The sequence below is a fragment of the Loxodonta africana genome, chromosome 13 (genome assembly GCF_030014295.1).
Source record: "Loxodonta africana isolate mLoxAfr1 chromosome 13, mLoxAfr1.hap2, whole genome shotgun sequence".
Taxonomy (NCBI): domain Eukaryota; kingdom Metazoa; phylum Chordata; class Mammalia; order Proboscidea; family Elephantidae; genus Loxodonta; species Loxodonta africana.
In genome coordinates, this window is record NC_087354.1 from 9,469,221 (window position 1) to 9,489,229 (window position 20,009).

Below are 20,009 nucleotides of genomic sequence, written 5' to 3' on the forward strand. Positions count from 1 at the left end.
CCCAGGTCAGTGTTTCAGAGGGGAGCAGCTTGGGCTTCAAATACAAGCAGTCCCAAGTGACTGAATGAATAGCCACTGTCCCAAGTGCACCCCCTGGGAGTCCAGTGTATCCCCCACATTCTTCCCAATTCAGGGGCCCTTGATGCCTGTGGCTGCTATAGAGAAAACCAGAGTAATGGCTGTCCTCAAGAGCCTATGTGTACACACACAACACCCACCCAACACACAAATACAATACATATTCACCATGCATACCCACCACACACACACCATGCACACCCAACCCACACAACATGTATCTCACAGCACCTACCACCTAACACATATCATACCCACTGCATACACTCACCACGCAGAGTAAATCCACCATGCACACCTACCACATGTGCCAGATAGCACACACACTGACCACATAATACACATTGCATGAGTATGCATTACACATGCACACAACCCATGTACATACACACAGCACGCACCCAGACACCCCCCACATATATATATCACACGCAGTATGCACACACAATGTATACATCACATGGGTTGCTACAAACAACCCATGCCATATTAGCTATACATACCACACAAAGAAAATGCTCACACACACACCACAGCAAGCCACACCACACACTCTACTAAACACCTTACCAAAACACACACACATTGCTCACCAAACACGTGCCACATACCATACACATCTTACACGCAACACAGCATAACACATACCACACACACCACAAACACATGCAGCATCTGTGCACATTTCTCATATAACTTCCGTATACACCACAACACACGTGCCACACAACACATACACACCATATGTACTCACTATGCGTACACATAGCACAAACACCGTGCCCACTATCCCACACACCAGATATGACAGACACCCCCATTCACATACCAGTGCACCTACTGCACGTCACACAAACACGACACACACAGCCATGCTCCCTATCACAGGCCAGTGCAGCCCCTTTTTCCATACACTCCCAACGTCCCAGCCCCTTCCCTTCCTCTGGAGTCATTCCTCCAGGGCATGGTATGAGCGAGAGCCTCGTAAAGGGAGTCCTGGCTGAGACAGAATGAGGTATGGAGTATGTTTTAAATGTCTCGGTTGGGACTGAAAACATTTAAATTTTTATTTTAAATTGTACACACACATAATTGTTTAGGTACAGTTTACTATTTGTGGAAATTAAGAATTCAATTTGTTTCTTTCTACCATTAAAAAAAAAAAAGAGTTGCTATTGAGTTCATTGCAACTCATGGTGATCCCATGCTGGCAGGAAATTAGGGAAATGTGCAAAATATAAAACGTAAAATCTGAATTTAGTAAGTGGATAAAACTAGTCCAAACTCACTTCTATTCTTGGGACATGGACTCTTATTTGTCTTCTTTCTCCACTTTCCCATCATGCAAGGCAGCCAGCGCTGTCCTGGGAGGCGACAGGAAGTATGAGTTCAAAAGTCAGCTCTGGCATTTTGAACGCCTGAGCTCTGGGTGGGGTTTTATTCCCTGCCCATGTGTGGGCTTAGCAAGCTGTTTGACTTCTTCAGTGTTAAAACAGACATTATCACCATCATCATCATCATCCCACAAGGGTTGTCATGATGGTTAAAGGACATGACGCAGGTAGAACAGCTCCAGTATTGGAGCTGTACTCCAGTACTCAAGTATTGAACAAATGAATGGATGAACAAGTGAATGAGAGAGTGAATGAATGAAAGAGTATGTTTTATCTCCCACCTAATATGAAAATTCCTTCTGTGAAAAACAAGATGAAATCAAATACAAAAACAAAAATACAGAAAGCCTGGCTTTCTCCTACCTGACCATGCCTCCTGACCATGCCACACGAGAGGCAGGAGTCCTTTCCTCAGCCCTGCAGCCTTCTGTGCTGCCCTTTCTGTATGCCTCTTGCTCACCGAAGCTTCCGGATACTGTGGCGGTTCACTCAGAAACCAGTAGTCTCAGGCAGGACCCAGTTTCCAGTCCATCATCCAGTCTAGAACCCAGGTGCCTTGACCTCATCAAAGGCCCCAGCATGGTGGCCTGTCATGTGGGCTCCATGTCTGGGCAATTTTCTCACGCAGACCCTGGGTGTGCTCCCCTGACGCCTGAGTGGGAGCCCCAGCTCATCTTCTGACCGTCCTCTCTGTCCATACTCACTGGCCATACCCTGACACAGTGCACCATATGCAAAGTTCTTGATGGGTGGGTCCAGCAGTTACTGGCAACTTTTTCTGTTAAGTAGCTAAATACCATTATCTAAGAAAATCTTAGGGAGCACCCACATGTCAAATAGGTGCTACCGCTCTGGCCACCACAAGGGCAAAGAGCCCGCAACCTCATCTGCTGGACAGTGGCACCATCCAGAACCACGAGGCCACCGGACCCAGCATGACAGCCAGCTTTCCTCAGCAAACCTGGGTCCAGGTTCCCTGGCGAGCCACATGAACCTCTGGGGCCATCCGACCCCTCTCAGCCTAGGCCATGGGAAGCGGAAAATATCCTGCTTTTCTGCTCTGGACACCTGAGCCCCTTCACACCTTTTACTTACACTCCACAATCAGTCAGTCAGGAAACCCTGCGGGCTCCCTTCAAGAAGCCCCAGCCCCTCTGCTAGGACACCACCATCCGAGCTCTGTGATCTGCTGCCAGCCTGCTCGCTGCTCCTCCTGCTGCTCCCTGCTCTCTATTCTTCACTAAGCACCCAGAATAAAACATGTAAAATAGAAGGCAGTTCCATATAAGTTTTGGAATCAGCTTGCCAGTTTCTCCAAAAAGAGACTACCGGAGTTCGATTGGGATTGCATTGAATCTATGAGGCCCTAGAATGGGACAGTCCTAAAAAGGGGGAACCAAGCTGGAAGGCTTAGAGGATGAGATTTCAGGCAATCAGGACAGCAGGGTGTTCATGGAAGGACAGACAAGCAGCATATCATGGAGCAGAAGTGAGTCCAGAAATAGATCCATGCTGATTGGTCAATTGATTTTTTTTTTTTTTAAGCCACGAAAGGAAAGGAAAAGGTAAAGAAAGGAAAGCCTTTTCAACAAAAGGTGCTGGGGCAAATATGAAACATTGTTTATAAAGCAACTTGACCCCCTGCCTTACTTCAAGGCAGGTCATAGAACTTAAATGTAAAGGCAAGCATTTTAAAGCTTCTAGAAGAAGGCAAGGGGGATCTTTATGATCCTTGGAGTTGGCATACATGCTTTAGAGAGGACAAAAAAGGACTAACTATGAAAAAAAAAAAAACGATAAATTGAATTCCATCAAAATCAAAACTCTCTGCTCATCAAAGACACTGTTAAAATAAATAGGCAAGACACACACTGGGAAATAATGCTGGTGAAAAACATATCTAATAAAGTACTTGTATGTACAATATATAAATAACTCCTTTGAATCAGTTATAAAAAACAGATATAACCCAATAAAAAAGTGAGCAAGAATCTCAAAAGAAGATGTATGAATGCCCAACAAGCACAAGAAAGGTTTTCAAATGAGTCATTAAGGGAATAGAAATTAGTGCCACAATGAGATACCACTACGCCTCACGAAAATGGCTATGATTAAGAAGACTGGCAAAGCAAGTACAAGAAGGGTGTGGAGTACATGGAGCTCTCATAGATTGCTGATAGGAAAGCAAAATAATAAAACCACTCTGGAAAACAGTTTAACGATTCCTTACAAAATTTAAAAAACATTTTCACTTTGATCCAGCAGCAATTCTCTTTGGTGTCCGCTGAAGAAAATGAAAACATACCCACAGTAAGTCTTGTACTTGAACGTTTATAGCAGCTTTATTCATATTCACTAAAATCTAGAAACAACCCAGCAATACTTCAACACGTAAATGGATAAACTAACTGTGGTGTATCCATACAAGGGAATATTATTCAGTGATAACAGGAAATGAACTATTGATGGATGCTACATGAATGAATCTCACAGACCTTATTCTGAGTGAAGAAGATCAGACAGAGAGTTCTTTTGTGTGATTCCATTTATATGAAGCTCAAGAATATACAAAAGTAATATCGAGATCCATGGTTGCCTCAGATTGAGGGACTGAGGGGCTGTCGTAGACAAAATTCTAAAGATGTTTCCCCAAGATTCCCGTCCGCTGGTATTCAGTTATCCATAGACACGACAGCCTTACAGGCTGCTCACTCGTCCATAGAAACGATAGCAACACAGGCTACCCACTCATCTGCAGCCACTTAAGCCGCCCACTCCTCTGTAGACATTGCAGCCACACAGGCTAACTTGCTCAACCATAGACACTATAGCAGCACAGGCTGCCCATTCATCCGTAGACACTACAGCCGCATAGACAGCCCGCTCCTCTGTAAACACAATAGCCACACAGCCCACCTGCTCATTCATAGACACTATAGCCACACAGGATACCTCAGTCACGTGTAGACCCTAAACTGTACAGCCCACCCGTTTATCTGTAGACACACATGGGCCACATGGGCCACCTATTTTTTCATAGACACTACTACCACACAGCCCACCCATTTATCCATAAACACTACAGTCACACAGTCTGCCTGCTCATTTGTAGACACCATAGCCACACAGCTACATACACATCCATACACGCTAGAGCTGCACAGGCCACTTGCTCATCCATATATTCTACAGCCACACAGCCTGCCTGCTCCTCTGTAACCCCTACAGCCACACTTCTCACCCATTTATCCTTAGATGCTACAGGTGCATTGCCCACCTGTTTATCCGTAGATACTGCAGCCACACAGGTCATCTGCTTACCCACAGTGGGTGTCCTGTGCAGCTTATCCACTCATCCATAGATTCTACAACCACACAGGGTACCCACTCATTCTTAGACACCACAGCCACACAGGACACCCTGCTCATCCATAGACACCACAGCCTCACAGCACACCCATTCATTCTCAGATACCACAGCCACAAAGGGGACCCGCTTATCCATAGACACCACAGCCGCACAGGACACCCGCTCATCCACAGACACCACAGCCACACAGGATACCCTGCTCATCCACAGACACCACAGCCACACAGGACACCCTGCTCATCCACAGACACCACAGCCACACAGGACACCCCTCTCATCCATAGACGCCACAGGTGCACAGGACACCCTGCTCATCCATAGACACCACAGCCACACAGGACACCCTGCTCATCCATAGACACCACAGCCACACAGGACACCCCTCTCATCCATAGACGCCACAGGTGCACAGGACACCCTGCTCATCCATAGACACCACAGCCTCACAGCACACCCATTCATTCTCAGATACCACAGCCACAAAGGGGACCCGCTTATCCATAGACACCACAGCCGCACAGGACACCCACTCATCCATAGACACCACAGCCGCACAGGACACCCACTCATCCACAGACACCACAGCCACACAGGATACCCTGCTCATCCACAGACACCACAGCCACACAGGACACCCCGCTCATCCATAGACACCACAGCCACACAGGACACCCTGCTCATCCACAGACACCACAGCCACACAGGACACCCTGCTCATCCACAGACACCACAGTCACACAGGACACCCTGCTCATCCACAGACACCACAGCCACACAGGACACCCTGCTCATCCACAGACACCACAGCCACACAGGACACCCTGCTCATCCACAGACACCACAGCCACACAGGACACCTGCTCATCCACAGACACCACAGTCACACAGGACACCCTGCTCATCCACAGACACCACAGCCACACAGGACACCCTGCTCATCCACAGACACCACAGTCACACAGGACACCCTGCTCATCCACAGACACCACAGCCACACAGGACACCCTGCTCATCCACAGACACCACAGCCACACAGGACACCCTGCTCATCCACAGACACCACAGCCACACAGGACACCCTGCTCATCCACAGACACCACAGCCACACAGGACACCCTGCTCATCCACAGACACCACAGCCACACAGGACACCCTGCTCATCCACAGACACCACAGCCACACAGGACACCCTGCTCATCCATAGACACCACAGCCACACAGGATACCCTGCTCATCCATAGACACCACAGCCACACAGGACACCCACTCATCCACAGACACCACAGCCACACAGGATACCCTGCTCATCCACAGACACCACAGCCACACAGGACACCCCGCTCATCCATAGACACCACAGCCACACAGGACACCCCTCTCATCCATAGACACCACAGCCACACAGGACACCCTGCTCATCCATAGACACCACAGCCACACAGGACACCCTGCTCATCCATAGACACCACAGTCACACAGGACACCCTGCTCATCCACAGACACCACAGCCACACAGGATACCCTGCTCATCCACAGACACCACAGCCACACAGGACACCCTGCTCATCCATAGACACCACAGCCACACAGGATACCCTGCTCATCCATAGACACCACAGCCACACAGGACACCCTGCTCATCCATAGACACCACAGCCACACTGGGTATCCTGCTCATCCATAGACACCATAGCCAGACAGGACACCCACTCATCCATAGACACCACAGCCGCACAGGACACCCACTCATCCACAGACACCACAGCCACACAGGATACCCTGCTCATCCACAGACACCACAGCCACACAGGACACCCTGCTCATCCATAGACACCACAGCCACACAGGACACCCCTCTCATCCATAGACACCACAGGTGCACAGGACACCCTGCTCATCCATAGACACCACAGCCACACAGGACACCCTGCTCATCCATAGACACCACAGCCACACAGGACACCCTGCTCATCCATAGACACCACAGCCACACAGGACACCCCTCTCATCCATAGACGCCACAGGTGCACAGGACACCCTGCTCATCCATAGACACCACAGCCACACAGGACACCCTGCTCATCCATAGACACCACAGCCACACAGGACACCCTGCTCATCCATAGACACCACAGTCACACAGGACACCCCTCTCATCCATAAACACCACAGCTACACAGGACACCCTGCTCATCCATAGACACCACAGCCGCACAGCACACCCATTCATTCTCAGACACCACAGCCACACAGGGGACCCGCTTATCCATAGACACCACAGCCACACTGGGTACCCTGCTCATCCATAGACACCACAGCCACATGGGGTACCCAGCTTACCCATGGACATCACGACCACACAGGACACTCCGTTCATCCATAGACACCACAGCCACACTGGGTACCCCACTCATCCATAGACGCCACAGCCTCACAGGGTACCCTGCTCATCCATAGATACCACAGCCACACAGGGTATCCTGACCATCCATAGACACCACAGCCACACAGGGTACCCTGTCCATCCATAGGCATCACAACCACACAGGTCACCCCGCTCATCCATAGACACCACAGCCACACAGGACACCCACTCATTCTCAGACACCACAGCCACACAGGACACCCTGCTCATCCTTAGACACCACAGCCGCACAGGACACCCTGCTCATCCATGGACACCACAGGCGCACAGGACACCCTGCTTATCTATAGACACCACAGCCGCACAGGACACCCTGCTCATCCATAGACACCACAGCCACACAGGACACGCACTCATTCTCAGACACCACAGCCACACAGGACACCCTGCTCATTCTCAGACACCACAGCCACACAGGACACCCCGCTCATCCTTAGACATCACAGCTGCACAGGACTCCTTGCTCATTTATAGACACTGCGGTTGCACTGTGGTGTCTAAGAATGACTGGGCGTCCTGTGTGGCTGTGGTGTCTGTGGATCAGTGGGTGACCTGTGTGGCTGTGCTCATTCTGTTTAATGCAATAACATGCCCCCTAGGTTTTTAGGTGGGTGCAGCCTTCTGGCCCTACAGTCATATACAGCACAGATCTGTAAATATCCTCATCCCCTTCCTTACCAGATAACCTGGGGAGGGAGTGCGGCTTTGCAGAATCCTGATCTCTGCATGGCTATGATTTGGGTGTTTTGTTGACATAAAGTCACAATGGGATTTGGTTCAATCTGAACAAATAGAGAAGTCCCCAGGAGGTCAAGCAGCCTCTCTCAGCTGCATGGATGGTCACTGTCCACTGCCAGCCGTGTGACTGTGCTCTGGGCTAGGCTGCTCAATGGGCAGATGCGGCCCTCTTCCAGGACCCCTGCTTCCCAGGGAAAAACCTGGCTGGGTGTGTGTCCTGAACTCCATCAGCTTGCAGCAATTTCCATCACCGGCCTTGGAGTACATATACAGGGAGTGGGAGGGAGTTAGTCTGCTTGTAGGTAAAATTGGATGGAACAAGCTAGAAGGCCTTCTCTAGAAGTAATGAATTAAGGTTCCTCCAGGAAGCCAGGTTGGCAAATATACAAGAAATGGGCAGAGTTTTATTCCTCAGATCTTCAGAATTTAGTGTGATTTCGGTTTTAGACAGCTGCCTCAGGAATTGGTAGCTGAAATGGTTTAACTGAAAGAAGTAGATTTTCTTCTTAAATATCATGCACATCTCTGGCAGAGGGTGGGAGAACCACACTCAGGGCGGAGAGGCACCCGTAAATCTGTACCCACAGGCTGCCTGTGAACCTCAGCAGAGAACACTTAATTTTCAAGACTGAGCAGCTCTTATTTCGACAGTTGTCTTAACTTTCTTTGACTTTATTAAAATTGGTGTTCAGATTCTTTCAAAAGCACCATTATAAAATAGAAGGAAGGCTTTCCACTGCTCTCTGAGGCAGACTTTATTTCTGTTGCTGACTTAGTACATGGTTTCAGGCTGGCTACAGAGAAGAGGACTCAGCCCAGGAGAAGAAGGTCGAGCCACAGATGAACTATGGGTTTCTGGGACATGGGGTTTAATCCAGACGTGATGGCACCCATGGGTCTCACCTCCACTGAGGCAATGGTAGGGTTTTAGACATCCGGGAGAAGGCAGGGGTGCAACTGAATGTGACATGGCCCTTGAATTCACTTGTTGCTCTTTTATATTTTTAAAAAGTCCATCTGAGACTTCAAAAGCAAATTACGTATGGATTTTTTTTTTGATTCATCTGAGAGAGCATCATGGTGGTCCTCTCTGGTCAAGCCCTCTGGCCCATGCTGCCCTCTGCTGGGAAGACTATGGTGTTTCCAGCCTCTGTGCCTTAGAGAAGTGCCAGCTTATATGCAAGGAGCCCTATTTAAAATATACGCAGCTGCCCTGTTCATAACTGCAGAAACAAGAAACAAACCAAATGTTTGTCTAAAGCAGAAAGAACAAGTAAATCTGGGGTCTATTCAAACAATGGAATATTACACAACCACAGAAAATTAAACTACATACAGCAACGCTGATGACTCTCAATGACATGTTATTGACAGAAAGAAGAAAGCTCCTAGAGACTCATACAGTCTGAAATTATTTATATAAAGTCCAAAATATGCAATAATAAACAACATATTGATAGCATTTTCTTGGTTTTCTTCAATGAATTCATATTAATGTTAAAAATATCCACAGGGCCCCAATCATGCCCCAGTCATTCAGACAAACTGATGCCGGCTGCCCACCGCGCTGAAGCAGATCCTTCCAAGGCGGCTCCTAGAGGCAGCTGTGAGGCAGCTACTGAGGAGGGCATTCCCTGGAGCTCAGCCAGGAGCTGCCCGTGTTTCCGCTCCAGCTGGCCCCAGGGCATAAGCGTTCTCATCTTGCTGCATTCCAAGTCTCACTTGAGTGCCTCTCATTTGGGAACTCGGAACTTATTAGGAAAGACAATCTGGGGAGTGCCATTCAGGCTTCTCCCCATTATGAAGGGGAGGATGAAGGGACAGGCAGTGACTGAGTTGGCAGTGAGCTCTCCAGCACTGTCCTCCCCTTTTGTCAAATCATCACCCATGGAGGAATTCTGGGAAGATGGCGGCATAAATAGACCATCAGTTCCAACCTTCCTCACAAATACAAGAAATAAACAAGGAAATGGTACTTGGCTTAGAGGGACTCAATCGTGGAGCAGAGGAAAGCAGCAGCAAACTGGAGACCGGCAAGAATCAACAGTGAGTCACATACAATCGCTTCTCCCACTGTCCCTGCCCCAGCTCCCACAGCCACTTGGGCCGCTGGCTGCTGTAAGCTGAGGAAGTGGATGCAGAAACTAGACATAGTCACACACTTCACATGGACATCAGTCATGGTTTCGAACCCCACTTTCAGAGATTGTGGGTCAGGCCATTTCTCCTCTGAAAAGCAAGAACGATTGTCAGGAAGAAACCATTTTTGCTAATGACAAACATTTTTGCACAGTTATTTTCTATGAGAAGGCCATAGTTAATGTGATAGCATTGTAATCTCTTGTCCCTTCCTGTCCACAGGCAAAAACTGGGACCTGACTGCCGCTCTGAGTGACTATGAGCAACTCCGACAGGTGCACACCACCAACCTGCCACATGTGTTCAATGAGGGAAGGTGCCCCAAGCAGCCGGAGCGAGACCCGCCGCCACCCAGCCACAAGGTGGAGAAGCTCTGCCCGCAGAGGCAGGACGACATCACCCAAGGTACTGGCCGGCCGAGAGACTGAGCCTTGGGCTGATCCTGGCCAGCGTGCCCTGGCCTGCAGTGGTGTGGGGTGGTGCAGACATGGGCGAGGTTGTCCCCTCCCAGCAGCAGACATGCTGGCCTCTTAGTGCGCCATCCCTCATTCTAAGCTGCAATGTCCTTTGCAGATTCCATTCTAGCTCCTACGTTTGCCTCAGAAAAACAGAGAGTGAGTCCAGTTCCTTAGAAACACAACAGTGCTTTACGTGGTTAATGACCAACATATTGGAATCCTCCTGGAGTCCTGGTTTTTCCAGATTTAACATCTCTAGTTCCTTCAGTTATTTCCCAAATAGTGTAGTCACAGAATCTGCTCAAGATCACGCTCGTTGTCCCATGTGCCCGGGTATCTCTATCCTCTTCTTCATTACAAAAGTAAGGTATGCTTCTGGGAACACAGGAAGCAATACAGTGATACATAAAGAAAACTGAAGTGTTTTTTTCCTCCACCCCTACCCCACTTCACCCCCCTAAAGTAGTAACCAACGCTGGTCTGCCTCCTTCTGCCCCTCTAGCCCTTCTGGTTCAAAATGCAAACACCTCAGAGAAAATGCACGTAATACTTTGCCACCTGCTTGTTCCACTGAGACCACGAACATTTCTCTGTTTTAAGTAGATACGTTTTTCAACGTCTTCTCTTAATAACCAAGCTATTTGCCCTCGAGTCAGCTCAGATTCCTGGCAGCCCCACGTGCATCAGAGCAGAGCTGAACTTCACAGGGTTTTCAATGTCTGTGATGTTTCGGAAGTAGACCGCCAAGTCTTTCTTTTGAGACATCTCTGGGTGGATTTGAACCACCGACCTTTTGGTTTGTAGCCGAGCGCTTAACCGTTTGCGCCACCCAGGGACTCTATGCTTTTAATAGCTACATATTTTTCCACAGCACACCATAATCTTTAAAGCACTCTTCATTTACCAGTATTTGTCTTGTCCCGGAGTTTTTATTGTTTCTTCTGCTGCTTTGATTTGTTTTGCCACAACAAATACTGCTGAAATAGTCATCTGCACACCTGTAGTATTACAGACATGGGAGCTTCTTTGTTTTAGGAGGGTAGCCTTCCAAACATGTGTTTGCTGTGCCAACATATGTGTATTTCTTATTGAAAGTTCAGTATTATTTTTCCCAAACACACTCAGCTCCCCATGTATGAAAATGGATATTTCCCTGCATTCTTGTATTTACAGCTTTTTTTCTGCTCTGAAGTGAAAAATCGTATCTTCTTTTAATTTTCATCTTTCCATCTGCTCATTAGCCATTTGGATTTCCCATTCTGTAAGTTGCCTCTTCACATCCTTTTTCCAATTTTCTGTTGGTTCACTTGCCTTTTTCTTGTCAATTTATAGTAGTAGCTCTTCATAATTAAGACACTGAACAAATATATATGTGTGTGTATATGTATATGTGCACATACAGACACACACAAATTATCTATAGCTACCTATCTTTTTTTTTTTTTTTTAACCTATCTTAGTTATCTAGTGCTGCTGTAACAGAAAAATAATAAGTGGGTGGCTTTAAAGAAAAGAAATTTATTTTCTTACAGTTCTGGAGGCTAAAAACGGAAATCAGGGTCTCAGCCACATTGATTCCTTCCTCGTAGGTAGTCCACGGTGTTCCTTGGTTCCTTGGTTTGTAGATGATCCTCATGTGGCATGGTGTTCCCCCATGTGTGCATGTCTCTGTCTAATCTGCTCATTTTATAACACAGATGCGATTAGATTTAGAACTCACCCTACTTGGGTACGATCTAATTAACACAAAAAAGAAAACCATGTTTACAAAAAAAATTACATCCACAGGTATAGGGGTTAAGATCCCAACAGATTTTTTTTTCAATTTTTGAATGCTAAATACCTTTATCTTTCCTAAATTTTGTTTTTGTTATTGTTGTTGTTGAGGATATACACAGCAAAACATACACCAATTCAACAGTTTCTACATGTGCAATTTAGTGATACTGATTACATTCTCTGACTTGTGCAATCATTCTTACCCTCCTATCCTATCCACTCTTTTTTTTTTGTCCTCGTTATAAATATATCTGTCACATAACTTTTGCCAATTTAATTTTTTACACAAGTACAACTTATTGATAGGAATTACAATAATCCGCTGTGCATCCTTACCCTTAAACAATGGGATTTTTCTATCACCATTAACCCCCTTTTTCCTCTTCCTCCCACCCCTGGTATCAACTGATAAATTTTGTTCTCTGTACATTCACCTTTTCTTGTGTTTTTATGTAAGTGAGGTTATACAATAATTATCATTTTGTAATTGACTTATTTCACTCATCATAATATCTTCAAGATCCATCCATACTGTAGCATGCATCAAGGCTTCGTTTCTCCTACTGGCTGAGTAGTATTCCACTGTATGTATGTACCACATTTTGTTTATTCAGTCGTCTGTTGATGGGCATTTAGGTTGTTTCCATTTTTTGGCAATAAACATTGGTGTAAGAGTCTCTTTTTTTTGGTGTCGGCTTTTAAGTCTTTTGGATATATAACTAGGAGTGAAATTGCTGGGTTATAGGGTAGTACTATTTTTAGTTCTTTGAGGAACTGCCACACTGTTTTCCACAACAGCTGTACCATTTTGCATTCCCACCAGCAATGGGTAAGTGTTGCATTCTCCCCACATCCTCACCAAAATGTGTTATTTGTAGCTTTTGTTTTGTTTTGTTGTGTTTTTAATCTTAGACATCCTAATGGGAGTGAAATGGTATCTCATTGTGGCTTTGATTTGCATCTCTCTGGTGGCTAATGACACTGAGCATCTTTTCATGTGTTTGGTGGCCATTTTAACGTCCTCTTTGGTGAAATGTCTATTAAAGTCCTTTGCCCATTTTATGATTGGGTTATTTGCCTTTTTGTTGTTAAGTTGTCAAAGTTTTATATGTATTTTGGTTATTAGATTATTCTCGGATATATGGTTTCCAAAAATATTCTCCCAGCGGGTAGTTTATATTCCTTCCACCCTAATCTTTTGGAAGAGTTTAAACACTATTGCTGTAAATTCTTCTCTAAATGTTTGGTAGAATTCCCCAGATTTGGGTCCCCTAGACCAAATCTGGTTCAGGCCTTTGTTTTGTTGAGAGGTGTTTGATCACTAATTTAATCTCTTCACTTGCTATGGGTCTGTTGAGACTTTCTATTTCCTCTTAAGTCAGTTTTGGTAGGTTGTTTGCTTCTAATAATTTGTACATTTCATCTAGATTAATCCATTTTATTGCCACAAAGTTGTTCATAATATTCCATCTGTCATATATTGAATTGTGTCCCCCCAAAATATGTGTCAACTTGGTTAGGCCATGATTATAGTTGTCCTCCATTTTGTGATTATAATTTTATGTTAAAGGAGATTAGGGTGAGATTGTAACACCCTTATTAAGGTCACATAATCCAACGTAAAGGGAGTTTCCCTGGAGTGTGGACTGCACTACCTTTTATCTTACAGGAGATGAAAGGGAAGCAAGCAGAGAGGGGTGACCTCATACCACCAAGAAAGCAGTTCCAGGAGCCGAGCATGTCCTTTGGACCCAGGGTTCCTGTGCAGAGAAACTCCTAGTCCACAGGAAGATTGATGACAAGGCCAGAGCTGACAGAGAAGGCCTTCTCATGGAGCTGATGCCCTGAATTTGGACTTCTAGCCTACTGGACTGTGAGAAAATAAATTTCTCTTTGTTAAAACCATACACTTCTGATATTTCTGTTATAGCAGCACTAGATGACTAAGACAGAATTTGGTAACAGGATTGGGGTGCTGCTCTAACAGATACCTCAAATGTAGAAGTGGTTTTGAAACTGTGAATGGATAGAGAGCTGAGAAGGAAGTGAGGAGAACTGTTAACACCGGAGAAGGCACAGATGGTGAGAAGCAGCAGGCGAGGACCCGCAGCAATAGAGGACCTGAAACAGTGAAACCAGGAGACCAGCACAGCACAGCACTGGAGCTGACCCACGGAGTGAGAGAGCTAAGTTCCAGTGCACAAGAGGCTTCCTGGTGGAGTGGGGTGCCTCTGGACACTGATAGGTGGAGCTAGGCTTGCTGACCCATGGAGCAAGAGAGCTTTGTGCCTTCCAGCCAAAGTTTACTGGCAGAGTGGGGTGCCTCCAGGCACTTATCAGTGGAGCTACAGAGCTTTACAACAATTGCCCCAGCAGGGCAGAGGCAGGCGTGAGGCCTAAGGGCCAAGATGTCAAGGAACCAGGAAGCTGAAGCTGAAGAGAAAAGAAACACAGGAAGCCAAGCTGCCTCAGTCTCAAAAGGTATGGCCACAAACTTTGGGGTTGCAAAGGGTGGACCCACGGCCTCTGGTGTTTCTAAGACTGGAATCGCCGCTCAGATGGACTAGGAGAAAAGTGCACCTAAAGCCGAGAGAACAGAGTTGCCATCCCAGTGGGCCTGAAAGGCAGAGCTGTAGCTCGAAGCCGAGGGGCCTCCACTCAGAATCTGGAGAGTGTGGCCAATACCCAGAGTCTGGAGGGCAGGGCCACTGGGTAAATGCTGTCAGAAAACAGAAAATTATTTTTAAGCCTTGAGGGCTAATGTAATGTGTTCTGCTGACTTGCTTGATGCCTGTTATGCCTTCCTTCCCTCCAGTTTCTCCCATTTGTGATAGCAATGTCTGGCTTGTACCTGTTCTGCCATTGTACTTTGGAAGGAGATAACTTGTATTCTCGATTTCAAAGATTAAGAGGAATTTTTAGATTTGGGACTTGGAGTTAAGACTTTTGCTACAATATGATGGGGTGTAGCAAGGACATGAATTTTGGGGGGCCAAAGGGTTGAATATCATGGATTAAATTGTGTACCCCGAAAATAGGTGTCAACTTAATTAGGCCACGATTCCCAGTATTGTGTGGTTGTCCTCCATTTTGTGATTGTAATTTTATGTTAAAGAGGATTAGGGTGAAATCGTAACATCCTTACTAAGGTCACATCCCTGATCCAATGTAAAGGGAGTTTCCCTGGAGTGTGGCCTGCACCACCTTTTATCTTACGAGAGATAAAAGGAAAGGGAAGCAAGCAGGGGGGGGGGACCTCATGCCACCAAGAAAGAAGCACTGGGAGCAGAGTGCATCATTTGGACCTGGGGTTCCTGTGCAAAGAAGCTCCTAGTCCAGGGGAAGATTAATGAGAAGGACCTTCCTCCAGAGCCAATAGAGAGAGAAAGACTTCCCCTGGAGCTGATGTCCTGAATTTGAACTTCTAGCCTACTAGACTGTAAGAAAATAAATTTCTCTGTGTTAAAGCCAACGACTTGTGGTATTTCTGTTATAGCAGCACTAGATGATTAAGACACTGTCATAATTCTCTTCATTTGTATCGGGTAAATTGTAATGTCCCTTGTTTCATTTCTTATTGTGGTTACTTGCATCTTGTCTCTTTTTTTCTTTGCCAGTCTAGCGAAAGCTTTGTCAATTTTATTGATCTTTTCAAAGAACCAGCTTCTGGTTTCATTGACTCTCTGTTGTTTGTTTTCAATTTTATTTATTTATGCTATGATCTTTGATATTTCTTTTCCTATGGTAGGTTTAGGCTTAGTGTGCTCTTCTCTAATTCCTGGAATTGTCCAGTTAGGCTGTTGATTTGAGGTCTTCTTTTTTCATGTAGGCATTTGTTGCCATAAGTTTCCCCCTGAGTACTTCCTTTGCTGTATCCCATAAATTTTGGTATGCTGTACTTTCATTTTCATTTGACTTGAAGAATTTCGTGATTTCTCTTTTGATTTCTTCCTTGACCCATTGGTAGTTTAATAGTGTGTTATTTAATTTTTATATGTTTGTATATTTTCTAGTTTTTGTTTTTTCTGTTACTGATTTCTAGCTTCACTCCGTTGTGGTCAGAGAGAATATTTGGTATGATTTCAATCTTTTTAAAATTTATCAAGACATACTTTGTGACTTAACCTGTCATCTGTCCTAGAGAATGATCCATATGCATTGGAGTAGAATGTATATTGTGCTGTTTTGGGTAGAGTGTTGTATATATGTTTAAGTCTGTTGTTATTATAAGGTGCTGCTGAGTCGGTTCTGACTCATATCAACCCTATGCACAAAAGAATGAAACACTGGCCAGTCCCGTGCCATCCTCACAATTGTTGCTATGTTTGAGCCCATTGTTGAAGCTACTGTGTCAATCCATTTCATTAAGGGTGTTTCCGTTTTTTGGTGAGACTCAACTTTACCAACCATAATGGCCTTCTCCAGGGACTGATCCCTCCTGATAACATGTCCAAAGTATGTGAAATGTTGTATCACCATCATTGCTTCTAAAAGCATTCTGGTTGTACTTTTTCCAAGACAGATTTTTTCATTCTTTTCGCAGTTCACGGTATATTCAGTATTCTTCTCCAAGACCACAATTCAAAGGCATCAACTTTTCTTATGTCTTTCTTATTCATCATCCAGCTTTCACATCCATATGAGCTAACTGAAAACACTGTGGTTTGGGTCAGGTGTACCTTACTCCTCAAAGTGACATCTTTGCTTTTCAACACTTTAAAGAGGTCTTTTGCAACAGATTTGCCCAGTGCCATGCGTCTTTTGATTTCTTGACTGCTGATTCCATGGGTGTTGATTGTGGATCCAAGTAAACTGAAATCCTTGACAACTTCAATCTTTTCTCCATTTATCATGATGTTGCTTATTTGTCCAATTGTGAAGATTTTTGTTTTATGTTGAGGTGTAATCCATACTGAAGGCTGTGGCCTTTGATCTTCATCAGTAAGGGCTTCAAGTCCTCTTCACTTACAGCAAGCAAGGTTGTGTCATCTGCATAATACAGGTTATTAATGAAACTTCCTCCAATCGTGATGCCCCAGTCTTCTTAATATAGTCCAGCTTCTGCAGCTTGGACCTCTTTCTTCAGGACCATCAGTTCTTGATCATAGGCTACCTCCTGAAGTAGTTGAATGTCAACCAATTCTTTTTGGTGCAGTAACTCTGCGTATTCCATGCATCTTCTTTGGATGCTTCCTGCATCGTTTAGTATTTTCCCCATAGAATTCTTCAGTATTGAACTAGAGGCTTGAATTTTTTCTTCAGTTCTTTCAGCTTGAGAAATGCTGAGCATGTTCTTCACTTTTGGTTTTCTATCTCCAGATCTTTGCACATTTCATTATAATACTTTGGCTCCTCAAGCCATCCTTTGAAATCTTCTGTTCAGCTCTTTTACTTCATCATTTCTTCCATTTGCTTTAGCTCTGTACGTTCAAGAGCAAGTTTCAGAGTCTCTTCTGACATCCGTTTAGTTCTTTTCTTTCTTTCCTCTCTTTTTAATGACCTCTTGCTTTCTTCATGGATGATGTCCTTGATGTCATTCCACAACTCATCTGGTTATTAGTGTCCAATGCTTCAAATCTATTCTTGAGATGGTCTCTAAATTCACATGGGCTCTCATGGACTCATTCTAATTTTCTTCAGCTTCAGCTTGAATTTGCATATGAGTAATTGAGGGTCTGTTCCACAGTCAGCCCCTGGCCTTGTTCAAACTAAAGATATTGAGTTTCTCCATCGTCTCTTTCAATCTTATCCCTGTTTATTACATCTGGCAGGTTCCATGTGTATAGTCATGATTTATGTTGTTGAAAAAAGGTATTTGCAGTGAATAAGTCATTGGTCTTGCAAAATTCTGTCATGCAATCTCCAGCATTGTTTCTATCACCAAGGCCATATTTTCAAACTACCAGTCCTTCTTCGTTTCCAGCTTTTGCATGCCAATCACCAGTAATTATCAATGCATCCTGATCGCATGTTTGGTCAACTTCAGACTGCAGAAGTTGGAAAAAATCTTCAGTTTCTTCATCTTTGGCATTAGCAATTGGTGTGTAAATTTGAATAATAGTCAAATTAACTGGTCTTCCTTGTAGACATATGGATATTATCCTATCACTGACAGCATTGTACTTCAGGATAGATCTTGAAATGTTCTTTTTGACAATGAATGCAACACTATTCCTATTCAATTTGTCATTCCTGGCATAATAGACCATATGATTGTCTGATTCAAAATGACCGATACCAGTCCATTTCTGCTCACTAATGCCTAGGATATTGATCTTTATGCATTCCATTTCATTTTGACAATTTTCAACTTGCCTAGACTCATATTTCGTATATTCCATATTGTGATTGATTATTAGTGGATATTTGCAGCTGTTTCTTCTCATTTTGAGTTGTGCCACATCAGCAGATAAAGGTCCTGAAAGCTTGATTCCATCCACGTCATTAAGGTCAAGTCTACTTGGAGGAGGTGGCTCTTCCCCAGTTGTATTTTGAGTGCCTTCCAACTTGAGGGATTCATCTTCTGGCACTATCAGACAATGTTTCACTGCTATTTATAAGATTTTCACTGACTAATTTTTTTCAGAAGTAGATTGCCAGGTCCTTCTTGCTAGTCTGTTGTAGTCTGGAAGCTCAGCTGAAGCCTGTCCACCATGAGTATCCCTGTTGTTATCTGAATACCAGTGGCATAGCTTCCAGCACACAGCAACATGCATGCCCCCACAGTACAAAAAAACCAACAGGCGCGTGGAGGCTCACAGTGTTACTGCACTTGATCTTTTGGGGGGTCCTTTGTTGTTTTTTTTTTTTTTTTGTCTGTGACTGTTTGCTTCTCTCAGACTGCATTCAGAGTTCTCTCTCTTTGTATTTACTTTTTGAGAGCCTAACTATGATGTATCATGATGTAGACATCTTTGGATTTATTGTGTTCAGGGTTTTTTGAGTTTCTTGGATTTGTAAATTCATGTTCTTCATTCGCTTGGGGAAATTTCTGTCATTATTTCTTCAAATATTGTTTCTGTTCCTTTTCTCTCATATCCTTCTGGAAATCCCATGATGCATATTAAGTGTCCTGTTCTTTTCCCATAATTTCATTAAACTGTGCTGAGCCTTCTTGAGCCTATGCTTTATTGCTCTTCAGCCTCTGTAATTTTAACTATCTTACCCTCTAATTCTTTAATTCCCACCACCCATCTGTCAGTTTGTCATACTGTGGTGGTTTGCATATTACTGTCATGCTGGAAGCTATGACAACAGTATTTCAAGTACCAACAAGGTCACCCATGGTGGACAGGTTTCAGCAGAGCTTCCAGACTAAGACAGACTAGGAAGAAGGACCTGGCAGACACCTTCTGAAAAAACTGGCCAGTGAAAACCTTATAAAGCAGTAGAGTCTGCTATAGTGCTGGAAGATGAGCCCCTCAGGTTAGAAGACACTCATGATTTAACTGGGGAAGAGCTACCTCCTCGAAGTTGATTTGACCTTAATAATGCAGATGGAGTAAATCTTTCAGGACCTTCATTTGCTGATATGGCACAACTCGAAATGAGAAAAACAGATGCAAACATCGATTAATAGTTGGAATATGGAATGTACAAAGTATAAATCTAGGAAAATTGGAAGTCAT

At 44.8% G+C, this 20,009-nt stretch overlaps 1 protein-coding gene across 2 annotated transcripts in view; it reads left to right on the plus strand.

Moving 5' to 3' along the window:
- The window catches only part of OTUD7A (OTU deubiquitinase 7A), a 174,867-nt gene that overhangs the window by 30,641 nt on the left and 124,217 nt on the right, over nucleotides 1-20,009 (plus strand). For both annotated transcript variants that reach the window (XM_064296217.1, XM_064296218.1), the window contains exon 2: nucleotides 10,367-10,549. In XM_064296217.1, coding sequence (XP_064152287.1) covers nucleotides 10,367-10,549 — 183 coding nt within the window. The remainder of the gene's footprint in view (nucleotides 1-10,366; nucleotides 10,550-20,009) is intronic.